Source organism: Prinia subflava, chromosome 5, assembly GCF_021018805.1.
Source record: "Prinia subflava isolate CZ2003 ecotype Zambia chromosome 5, Cam_Psub_1.2, whole genome shotgun sequence".
NCBI lineage: Eukaryota > Metazoa > Chordata > Aves > Passeriformes > Cisticolidae > Prinia > Prinia subflava.
Genome location: NC_086251.1, coordinates 31,995,901 through 32,009,090, shown reverse-complemented (window position 1 = coordinate 32,009,090; position 13,190 = coordinate 31,995,901). Strand labels below are relative to the sequence as shown.

Genomic DNA, 13,190 nt, shown 5'->3' with positions numbered 1-13,190 from the left:
CTGATTCTGCAAGATCTTTCCCTTCTCACCAGCTGTTCCATTTCATGTTCCTGCCAACTCTTTTGCACCATTCATGTAGTCAAATCAGGCAATGAGATCCATATCTGGTAATGGGCCAAATCCATAATATCACTGAAGTGTCTTTCAAACTTTTTTCTTGACAAGAGGGGAGGCAATCTTAATTTATTATCAAGGGCAGAAGCAAAATATAAAGCAATTTCAAATTCTGTCATGCCAAATTCTATCTTCTAATGACTTTTGAAGCATTAAGCACACCTAGAAGGAACAAAAAAACCCCAGCACTAACAAGGCTCCATTGTAAGGAAGTCGGGAAAAAAGTGCTGTTTTCCATTAGAACAACTTTGGTGTATTTCCTTGGGCATTGGAAAGGTTACAGTGAACACTGCAAAGACAGTATCTTTTCCTGGATAGTACAAATTGTATAGATTTGCAATCTGGAACTGTTATTCTTACATCCCTAGCACTTTATTTATTCAAAAAATCTAACTCAGATTACCTCCTATTACCAGTGAAATGTCCATTTATAACACTTGGCTTTCCAAAACCTCCATTCTGCCAGCATTTTCCCAGCAGAAGGTTAACTAAGTGTCTTGAATGAAAATTTCATTGCTGTAAATAACTGCAATGATGGCCCCTAGCCTTTATTACACAAAAATCAATAGAATCATACCATGATTTTAAACCATTCCCATCTTGAAATAGTTCTTCCACCTTGCCCCCTCTTATTTTGTACCAAGTTGATACACAATTTTCAGTGACTCATTTTCTGTATGTTGAAGCACATGCACATACTCAGCTAAAGAAATGCATATTATCACAGGCTGTTTCCAGTCAACAGTATAAAAAGAAGTAAAGAGAGAACGATCACTTTCAGAATCCAAATCATCTGCAGCATATTCAGAAATACCATGCTTTAAAAACCTCAGACAATGAGTGTGTACTGTCAAAGGAAGGTCATCTGATTCACATTCCAGTAAAGGTTGAAAATTAGTCAGAATCAAAGAAAATATAATTCTTCCTCACTTGCACCCTATTCTGACCCTAAAACATAACTTTTTCTAAGAAGAGTTTTTAGTTCACAATTTTACATATGCAAGGGCTTGGTTTGCAAGAAAGGACAACAGTGGAACACAAAGAATTACCTTGAAGCTGGAATAGACAGTTAATACAACTCTTGTTTTGAAACAAGCTTTGGCAAGGCTCAATATGCCCTTGACATCCTTCAGGAAAACTACTCAAATCTATACAAACAATAAGCTGTTTCAGAAGAAAAAAATCTTTTAAGTGCTCAGAAGAGCCATCTTCCCATACAACACCCAGAAATGCCAAAGATGCCACTTCCCTGACGAGCTGAGAGTGAACAATAGGCAAGAGAACATAGAACAGATGAGAAACCAACAAGTGACTTGGACAGGTACAAAAATATGAGGCAGGGGAAGGGTCAAGAGAAAGCCTAGACTAGAAGTTGGATATAGGAATTCTTGAGAAATAGGATGAGACCAAGGAAAGAACAACCTCAAAATTAATAGGTGTGACTAAAGCACACTAAAACCAAAAGCATTAAAAGAAGAGTAGAACAAGGACAGCCCAAGATATTCAGACCAGATTTGAGGAGGAATTTCAGGATCACAGATGGAATAAGAAGAAAAGAGGAGCTATAAATGAGATTAAGGAACAAACAGGCACTCTGTATCCTTTAGAGCACTGTCTACTTCACAGCCCTTCTTTCACTGCAAAACTGATGCTTAGAAAGAGCACTGTTCCTTGGAAATGAATTTCTGAGACTATTGCTAGAATAGGTTTTGCCATCTCTTCTGATGGCAGTTCACACGCAGGCTGATCACAACACTTCTTTGGAACATGTATCAATGAACAAGGAAACATTCCTATCACGGTTATTTTGTTTGTTAACAGATATTAGGAATAAATGCAAACTTATGAGAAACAGAACAGCAAATGCAGTCTGGTTTCTACAATTAAACCAATCTGCTACATCTGATAGTCTTTTCATAAGTCTTTCCATAAACAAAACCTTCTAGTTTTATAAAACTTTGTAGAATTTCTGTTTCTATTTTGTTTCTTTCTCTAATGTAGGCTGCTGAGAGATAGAACAAAAATATTACAATTGAAACAAACACAGCTCCTCCAAATCAATCAACATCTTTTAGTATTACCATAGAAGTGATGCCTATTAACATCATTATTGGAAAAGAACCAGTATTTTATCAGTAAGCAAAAGAATGCCTTTGCTCTAAAAAGTTTACAGTCTAATTCAGGTGATTTAATAGTGGTCAGACTTTAACAGAATCAATGTGCAAAAAGCAAACCAAAAGAAAAAAATCAAATCAATCAACAGTAATATGCAGCAATTATGAAAATCAAAATGTTTAAAAAAATTCAAAGTAAGGAATGGCACAAAATAAATAAAAAGAAGTAAAAGTAGGAGAAAGTGAACAAGAATGTCATGGCTGGCAATAACACACTGAACTTTGAAAATGAATACTGGAATAAGAAATGTACCATCTGAGTACAAGAGTCAGAGTAATTCAGTTTTGGTTAAGGGATTTCAGTGTCAGAAATGTCAGAGATGATGTGCCAGAAACACTGATGACCAAGATGAGGCCTGGTCAGGTAGAACAGTTATAGGGGCATTATAGAAACAAAGGATATTATTAAACTAGAGAAACAGTGAATCAGATTAATAGACATTCTTATCCAGGTCTCATGCCTACAAATTCAAGTAGTGGACATGACAAGAACAAGACAGGAAAATTTTCTCCACATTTAAACTTACTGATTTGTGATTTCATAACCAAAACATACTTCAACACAATTCAGCAGAATTACCACCAATATAAAGTGGAAGCAAAAGATTAGGGACCCAGTGTTAGAGAAGGATATTGGTCAGACAACCTTTTAAATACAGAAATCTGGAACTCCACAAATAAATCAGTGCATTCAAGACATGAAAACTTAAAAAGAATGGGGAAAAGCTTACCACACTGATTTTGATGGGAACAAAATTTAACCCCTTTAGTCTGTGAATCTTACTCTATTCAATTCAAATCACAAAGCATACAAATTTTTCTGAAATACTGAAACCTTTCAGATTTTTTATTTACTTACCAGTAATTATACAGTACACTACCACTGATTCTTAAAGCCACACAATTCTAAGATATCAAAATGTTAAAATGAAGACATGTTATCCTACATTTATATTCAAATCATGGAATTATATTATACTTCCACACTTCAATCATAGTTTTCTACTAGATTTACATTTCATAGTAAATCTTAGGAGGGAAAAGGGCACAGATATGAAAGCACATATAATGAGCACAGACTACCTATTACAGAAAAACACATTTATCAAGAAAATGTAATTAATACTTAAAATCTGGCACTTCTTATTTTTAGTTCAGACAAAAAAAAAAAAAAAAAAAAAAAAAGACAGTTTGGCTTGTCTGATTAGGAAAAAAAATGAATTTCTGTAATGTTAGGAACAGTTTAGGAAGAAGTACTGAGCAGATGGAGAACCAGCTTCCACTGATGCCAAGTCCTGTGACTTCAATGCAAATCTTTATTGTGGAAAGTTTTTTTTCTGTTTATTTAGGAGAAGAAAAAGAGTAAAGCAGAGACTGCATTTTTGTTGACTTCAGATACCTACAGGTACATAAGCCAGAAGTATCTCCTAGGTCTAGTAACAAGTCCAAATTTGCAGACTGCCCTGCTGCAAATAAAACGTGCAAGTGGAAATGAGACCACTTGGATACAAAGCCTCTACAGATGGGAAATGTTATCTACCAGAGGACCATCAAAAAGGAAATGAAAGTTCTGATGTGCTGAAATGGGCTAGAAGGAGAAGCAGAAGGAAAGCATGCCATGGAAACACAGAGAACGTTTAGGGAATGAGGTAACAGAAAAACAGAGAACATGAAGAAAGATGCAAGTAAAGCACATGCCCATATCTGTTTATGTCAGGAGTGCATAAACTAGCAATATTTAAGTGATCTGTCACCAATCCTTAGTGCAACAGTGTAATCACCTTTCAAGATCGGTAACCTGGCACCTTTATTTTCAAGCTAGTGATAAGAAGTAACCAATATTGTTATGTTCTACACACAGCGTTTATGCCACTTGGGGAACAGCAAAAACATGGAAGTTTTGAATCAGTTGAATTTCTTGGCCAATTTCTGACCAAGAAGTAGCTGAGTTGTCAAGCAAGTACCACTGAAAAATGAGACCCTGATATATACAGTAATCCAAATCACCAATGAGTTAGGCATTTCTGTAAAGAAAACAGATTTTCAGTATTGTCTATAATTTGAAAACTCAAAGGATTCTTTTTTAGTACTTGAACTACACTCTGCTATTACCATTCTTTTTGCTTGAGCAGAATTATTATTAAAAAAAGAAAACTGATGTACTCTTCACTCAACTTTTTTTTCCTTTTTTTTTTTTTTTTTTTCAAAAAAACTTGAAAAAGTTTCTACTTGAGATAGAAAAGTTGAAGAAAAACCTACTTTTAATGCAAGCCGTGCTCCACAAGTTTATCTGCTCAGGTTTCCCAAGACAGCCAAATGTCTTTCGTGTACTTCTAATTCTCAACCATGTACTGACCATGCAAATGACAAAAATGCAGCAATGTATTGAAATAGACACATCAAAATTAAACAGAGACCCAAAAGAAAGAGGTTAAAAAAACCAGACCAGGTGTTTAGGGAAGGGAATGTAACTGTTAGCTCATAATTCTTATATCTATTGTTCATTGTTATTATGCACCAGTGACTGTTCTTTTGATTTTTATTCTACATTTTTATTGTATTCAGCTGCTAGGTACCTACAGAAATTATATGTATTATTATTACAAATTATATGTATTCTTACAATATCAAAACCATTCTCACAGTTTTATTTGAACTGCACTGTCTGTTTTATGTGAACACACAGAGAAATCTGCAGAGATTTCTTCATCTTAACCTTTAATGCACCTAATTACTCAGCCATGGCCTAAAAAACTAAATGGGAAAATATTCATGTCCAAATTTATATTTTTCAATCTTGATAATCACCACGTTGCAATCTGAGTATTGTTATTGAGGCATGTATGTTGGCAATTTTTGGCTGGTGTACTGCTAATGCCTACTACACTTAGAGAGAATAATCAAGTGCCTGGATACATTTTGATCAGCTCTATAATGACATTAAAAAAACATTTTTAAAGAATCTATTCACAGCCAAAAATGAGGGCAACTCTTCAAACATAGCAAGATTCTGCTCGCTAAGTAAGGTTATCCTATCACTTCCACTTCTCTTGCTCTTTATGCTTCAACAGCATTGTTGTAAATTGATTCAAGACCCTTTCTCTGAAGGCTTCACAATGGACTTGTATTTTATATCAGCTAGACAAAAGCAACACAGAGAAGTTTGCTATATTCTAGATAATTAACAATAAATAAATTATAAAATGCTAAAAAATGAAAAATACTTAAAAACTTAAGCTGAACCCAGGACACCTATTTTACACAGAAATATGATAAACCCTAATGAAGATGCTCTATCAGGCCAGTGACATCAGCTGTTATGAAAGCCACTTGGGAGTTCTTAAGACTATTTTCAGCTGCCTTTTTAAGTATTCAGTATGAAATTTTCATGGTCTATTGTCTGCTTCAAGTGACTTTTCCTTATCCTCCCTTTACCACCACCCTGTTAAGGAATCCAGAGAATGACTTGGACATTTTTCTGTGTGAAAGCACTTGAGAAACTGTAACCACTTTCCTGCCCTGAATCTGTAACTTGAAGTTAGACTGCACAATGATTTTGTATTAAAGAGGTACTCCCTGTGCATTTGGTGAAAAATCTTACCTGATTTAGCCAAGCTACAAGGTTCTAGAAATCAGAGTTTGTACCTAATTTTTACAAGATCTCCGGAAGCTTAACAACTGATCACCACACCTACCTCCTCAGTGGTCTTCTGCACATCATCTCAAAGTACAAGGCAACTGAATTAAGTTTCCTCCTACTTTCAGGTTTGAGTGAGAGTCAGATTTTCCACTGTAGGAGAAGTCTGTGTTTAACAGGCTTTTGGTAGAACATTGAACACAAAGTAGCTTTGCATATTTCTGCAGCCTCACCCATGGTGATAACCTTAACACAGTTGAAAACAATGGTCTGTCACTCTATATCGTTGGGTAACTTGAGCAGGTTTTAGGGTATGCTGACAGAGAATGGGGAGAGAAGATGGAAAAAACAGTTTATAATGGAGATCAGAACCGGAAGCTTGAAAGAATAAACTGGTATTGACTAGACAAGGAAAGAAACTAAGAGGAACATAACAAGATGTGGTAGTGAATTAAACCAAATGAGCAATGCCAAGTAGAACAGCTAAGATTTGGGGATCACCAGGACTGGAATGAATGAGGGGCAGATATTCTGCCTCTGACAGAATTTGAAAGAACTGGATTTTAATGAATATATACGGAAGGAAGCTGGGTCACAACGAAAGACTGAAAAAACACCCACCAACAGGAATCAGAAACACAGATCAGAAGAAAAAACAACAGAAGGGAGGAAGAATGAGAAGAATTAGTAGGCAGGCAAGGGCTGAAAGCAGAGAAACAACATGCAGTCAAGAGAAGGTCTGGGACTAGTCAGGCCTAAATATTAGATTGAAAAAACAGAATCACTGCCACACTAGAGACTAGCATGAGGCAGAGAAAGCTGGAATTATAAGCCAAAATCTAAAAACCTGGTGTTTGTCTTTAGAAGCTATTGAAAAACATAACATAAAATACCCTAAAGACTTTACATTCTCTGCAGGTATCTGAAAACTCCTTTTTCCTCCTCAGACTTCAACTTTCCACCTTCTTCTGCTAATGATAAAAATGTAGCATAATAATGCATAACTTTGTTCCTTTCTTAATTCAAGCAATAATAATATGTATGTATTAGATTTAAAAACTCTAATCCTAATTATCAACATGACAACCATACCACATATCTCATTTTGCTATTTTTAGGTTGATTTTAAGTAAAGAATTACACATAGATGCACTTTTATATGATATTAAATAAATAAGTAGCAAGGACTTCTAATCCCTTGGACATCAGCAATTCCTTCATTTAACTTTGTCTATTAGCATTAATTCTGTCTTTATTACATTATCCCAAATTATTTTTTCTATGCTATCTCATTCAATTAACAGCATATTTTCTGGGATAAGCCAAGATTTATCTTGAAGGATGACACTCTCTTTAAGATCCTGCATTCAGGATCTAACCATTACATAGAACCTAACCATTACACAGAAGATCAGGCTTTTAATCTAAACTTTTGCCAAAGAATTCTTATTTGGCTGTATTAATTACATAGTTGTGCTTTAATAGTAAATCACAAGATTTAAAGACATTTTTAAAGTTTTGTATTAATGAAAATTCGGAAATTTAACTCCATTCCCTCTCCTGTACTTCCCTAACTGCTTGTTGCAATTAAACTGGATTAATTTTGCATCTTCAGAATGCTGAACAGCAATTATCAAATAAAGCAGATGTGTGAACTTCTTCTCAGATCGCTACAAATAAATATGACTGTATTTCAGTTTCATCAGCCAAAGAAACTAAAGAACAAAAACACTGCTGACACAAACTGCTTTTTTATGTGAGTCCAAGAAATCTGCATTATTGTTTAGAAGGTACTTTTTTTTTCCTGCTAAAGAAAGTACTTTATTCCACTGCAATTTCTTATTGATTCATTTCACTGCAGAGAGCAGTAACAATATGTCCTAAAATAAAGCACTCTCTAAATCAAAGACTTAGAATTAATAAATAGGATGAATATATGAATAGTACCTTCCAATATTATCATTTCAAGCATTAAGAGAATCTAAAGAGTAAAATAAATTGGGAGGTAACAAAGGTGTTGAAGTATAACTCATGAAAAATACAAATTAGCAAAGCTAAATACATTTCGTTATATCCTCAGTTCAAAAGTACTATTCTTCAGAACATTTCAAAGACATTCTGAAGGCTAACTACAGAGTTATTGAAGTTATTAAAAAGCTGAACCATGGAAACATGGCAGCTCAGGACAGGTCTCAAGTTAAAAAAAAATTGAATTACTGTATCTAGTTTGCTCCCCAGCCTCTGTTAAATACACATTTCTGAGGTCCATACTATGTGCCTGGAGTCCAGCACTGTTTGCCATGCAACACAAGATTCAGAGAAGTCAATACACATTTCATGATACCGTGATTAAAACTTGTCACCTTAGGCCCAACTTTGCAATGTTCATATGAAACAGAACTTCAGAAATTGATTCCTGCACAAAGAAAGGAAACTCTGTTCTTTGGTTCTTTACTGTAGCTAACTTTTAACTTATCCTAGCAAGGTGTGACTGAAAAACCCGATTTTTTACATTTGAGAGACTGCAGAATTTCCAAGGTACTACAAAAACTTTCATAATACATCATTTGCAGTTTTTCACTGAATGGTATTCCAACACAATGGCACATCTAGAGTTTCTAAAATAATTTTAGGTAGCTGTTTTTAGTGTAACAATCCTATACTACTAATGTATGGCTGAAAAACCCCAGGATCTAGTACAGACTGTCCCTCCACCTCCTCCTTTATAATCTCTAAACAGAGGAAAACAACTGGTTGTTATTTTCAAGGAGAGTAAGACTTGTTATTCATGCACACATCTCTATAGTGATGATCTCAAATCTCTGTTAAAACAAACAAGAGCAAGCAGCTGCCTAACTGTCTTTTTTGTTTCCTGAAAAGCAACCCAATAACCAAGATCAGCAAGAATAACCTCAAGGTTACTGGATGCTACACACACTCAGAGCCATCTTTTCACCAGAAGGCTATAAATGCACTAGCCAGCAGCCTCTCTTACTCCCCATCTGTCACTGCTGAGTGCAGCCTGTATGCTATGAGGCTGCACCCATGGAGACTTTCAACACTCTTAAATACATAAATGGCAGACTTACTGAGGCAGATAGGAATGGTATTCGAGGGTGGAGTTTCATCATCAAGGACAACAGCCAGAAAAGCAGTCATGTCTTCAAATACAAAACTAAAGAACCCTGCAGATTGGAAAATGCTTACCTGCTGAGCTAAGCAGAACACTGAAGTCTGTTCCTCTCTGTGACTCCCCAGCTTCACTCTGTCCCTCTTTTACTGTATCCTCATAGCGGCTCCAGTTAGAAAATACCTTTCTTCTTGAATAGCATTTCACTTCTTCCTTCTCTTCTTCATGTTGTGATTCGGTATCATCATCCTCCTCTACCTGTGACATTTAAATGGACAGTTAAGTCATTGCAACTTAAGCGTTTTGTTCTGTATTTAAACAATCATTCATACAAACTATTCCAACCACAGAAATAAAACCCAGAAAAACAAATCCATCTGGATACCCACATATATTTTAGGTGGTACAATCTGTGAACTGTATGTAATTCATCAAGAGTTTAACTAAAAGCACCAAGTAAAGCTTCAGCTCTTACAGAGGGTCAAGCAGTGACACTGATACAAGTTCCACTACTTTCCTTCCTATTCTGAAAATTTATAATGAATAGCCTTCCTCCTAAAATTGAGAGCAATGAACAGGGAATGGAACTAAGAATCGAAACCAAGTGTCTCTGTCCAAATGTTGCAGCAATACAGAAGATAACTGACAAAAATTACTCTTGGAGAGTGGAACAGGAAAAGAAACATTCTGCAGAAAAACATTTTGAAAATGGTGATTTATATAAGAATTTCTATTATAACTGACTATGGAGTCTTAAATCAAGTAATATAGAATAATTAATCAAATTTCATTTCCATTATGGAAATAAACATGAAAAAATTAAATACACTGCTAGCAGTCAATCTGTTAATCTTAACCCCTTGAAAAGTCCTAGGATCGAAAGGAGAATTCATTGCAGAGCCAACTTAAGATACAGGCAAAATAGGCATTTGCCACAAGTACTCAACAGCTATGGAAAACTCTCCCCTGTCTTGAATTCTCTATATTTTCAGCTCTCACAGAGCTTGGGGTTTAGCTGAAATGACTGTTGCTTCACAAAAAGAAAGATTTGCGTCCTGAAGGAAGGAGCACTCAACAGGCAAGAGATTAAATCTGTCACAATTACACAAACACACTCCCAGGTGTCAAACAGATGACAAAAAGGAAAATATTCTGTGCATTCTCACTGGTTCTGTGTAATTTTTAGATAAATTCTCCTTTCTTTGTATTCATCAGATAAATACACTAAAATAGTTGTTGTAGGTAAACAGCTGCAAGTGGATGAAGGGACAACTACATTACTGGAAACCGAGGCAGCACTATAATTTCCACACAACAAAGGCCAAATCACTTCTATCAAAACAGAAATAAACTTATTTCTTCTCCATTCTTCTCCTATGAAATTAATGATTTGCATTCATTTGAATCCAGCAAACCTAGTGAAATTCAGTGCCCAAAGTAACTTGGAGCTGATACGATTCACAAGTCAAAGCAAGAACAGTACTACAGAGATAGATCAGTTTTGTACTTTATTTTTAAGAAAAGATCAGAATCATCTTAAGCAACTGTGACATTATAGATAATTATTTATTATAGACCTGTTTGAAGAATTCACTCCTTTCAGCTGTAAATGTAAAGATTCCAGGAGTACCACTTCCATAGCTCAACAAGCTTCCAGTAAACTAGTAAGGATACAAATGTTTTCTCTTAAACCAGACTAAACTCTTTTTCACATTCTGCTATTAGCTATGCTATACAGTGCACCTCAAGGAAACTTCACTTCTTAGAAGCGAAATAGTTAATTTCAAGAGAGAAACCATAAATTCTCAGGAGCACTAACAGCAGTTGTGCAACCTGGTTCCCCAACTACTGTCCTGAGGCTTACTGTTAAAACAAGTAAACTTTAAATAAAAACCTGCTTCTGTTTTCAGTAAACATTTAATGGAAAATCTTACATGATGCACCACCAAGCTAAAAAGCAAAATTGCAAATAATCACAATTGAATAGTCAACATTCGATCAATTTAAAAATGTGTTAAAATTTTCAAATACATTAAAAAACTGATCAGTGAAACTTCAGAAAATAGTTTGCCCATCTCACATGACGCATCTACCAAGTAACAACCCCAGAAACTCGGAAACAGACACCTTAATCACCTTTCTCTCAGCTGCCTATTCAGTCACACCATATGCTACTAATATTGTCACCCCACCTTACTGAAAATGAGTCTTAATCAGTACAGACCAAACATCTGTGGTAGGTGTAATGAAATAAAGTAACTACCCACTTGCCACACTGTCAAATAACAAAAGATACAAGCTGAAACAAATTCTAGAAGCCAACTCAGATATAACCTTTAAAAAAGTATTACTCACATAAGGAAAAAAACTTGAGCCTTTAAATAGTATTAAACTAGCTACATGTTATTGCTCAGTGTTCTAACACGCCATGATACCACAGGAGGTATCCATCTATCTGCTGTGCCTCAGTTCCAGACAGTAATGCATCACCATCTGTACATTTCATTGCAATTTTCAAAGTGGGGACAGTATGCAAAAACCCAGCTGAACAAAATCAGGAAATCTTCAAACTATTTTGCATATCAGAAGAACAAAAAATAAAGTGTGCAATATTCTGCCTAAGCACTAAAGCACTCAAACAACAGTGAAAGGGCCAAGCTCCCCTGCAGAAGAACTTGCACAATTTGTGGTCTTCTGCTGAGCAATGCATTTTTATCATTTATGAGAGCCTGTGCCTGCATTTTCTTCTAAAGAAAAGCAAAGTGCATAGCACAAATGACCACAGTCTGCAGCGTAACAGGGCAAAAAAGCCTTTAGTACACTAATTTTACAATGCAGGGTTGGAGAGAGAACGGTATTGGGAAAATACAGGAAAGTGGGCTTTTTGTTTGACTTTTCTTACAGATGAGAACACGTTGATGCACATGGGTCAGGAATGAAGGTGTTTAAATGAAGTAAACATTGTTCTGAACAAGCAATTTCCCCTGGGGTCATCCTTCTGAACTTCCCTGGAACCCAGAGTGGTTTGGATCAAACCCAGGCTGAAGTACACAATGGAGAATGTGCAACAGTGACCTCTTGCATCCCGCTTCAATTACTCAACCACTCTTCACTGTAAGTGCAATCAGTCCTAGCATGTTAAGCACACATGTCCAAGCACACTGTAAGAATTGTTGAGCTCAAAGCCCTTTAACAAAACAAAACTCAAAGTGCATTAAAAGTCAGGGCTTCCACTAAGACTTTCTAAAGCTGCCCTCAGGAAGCCACAGGAGCTAGAGCTTATAGCCTTCTTTCTGCACAGTTCTGGTAACACTCTAGGAAAAATTTAAAACTCTTCATCTTTGTCAGTACCTTGAATATCCTACAGTAACAGAAACATTAGAGGTTCAGCTTACCTTTCTTTGGGCCAACTGCTGTTCCCTATCATGTAGCTATCATGCATTATTAGATTTCCATTCTTATTTTGTAGCATTCCTCCCAATTCTCTTCCCAATATGTCACTTTACAGTATGTAAACATCGTTTGAGCTTTTTTGTTAATCTCTTAGAAAGACCACAGGTATTTGTCATCCTCACTTCCTTCCCAAATTATCTTTAAAAACTCTTCAAAGTTATATTGATCAAGTGCTCCTTTTCCCCTTTGTTACTTAATCTCTCTATTACTGTTTTGAATATTACACCTACAACATATTCACATTTCCTTAATCTTTTCCATTCTTTACTAGGGATACTCACCTACAATACCCCAGACATCATTATATCCACCCAGAGTCACAATAAACAGTCACTGCCATATGGGAACACTTGCATGTTCATGGACACTAATAACCACTGTCTACTCCCTACATTTGCTGATCTCACAACAAGCAACAGCACAAACCAATTCCTTGAATAAACTTCTGTCTTGATACCCTCTTCCCTTCATGGAAACTGCTGTACAGCTGTGGTCAAGTGCAAAGATATTCAAGCTAGATGTCTCAGTCCCATTTTCTTTTCTCATCAGGGTAAAAGGCTAGCAAGACAAAATGAAAATATTCTTTGGGTTGAATTTCATCCAGACTATCAGCTGCATCATGAATGAGCACATACCTTTTTTCTCATTTATATTTAAAATACTAAAGTGTATGTGCAGAGAC

The 13,190-nt window shown here is 35.8% G+C and overlaps 1 protein-coding gene across 2 annotated transcripts in view; it reads right to left on the bottom strand.

Annotated features, from left to right (window-relative positions):
- Window positions 1–13,190, bottom strand: part of AVEN (apoptosis and caspase activation inhibitor) — an 88,137-nt gene that overhangs the window by 58,781 nt on the left and 16,166 nt on the right. For both annotated transcript variants that reach the window (XM_063398805.1, XM_063398806.1), the window contains exon 2: window positions 9,133–9,313. In XM_063398805.1, coding sequence (XP_063254875.1) covers window positions 9,133–9,313 — 181 coding nt within the window. The remainder of the gene's footprint in view (window positions 1–9,132; window positions 9,314–13,190) is intronic.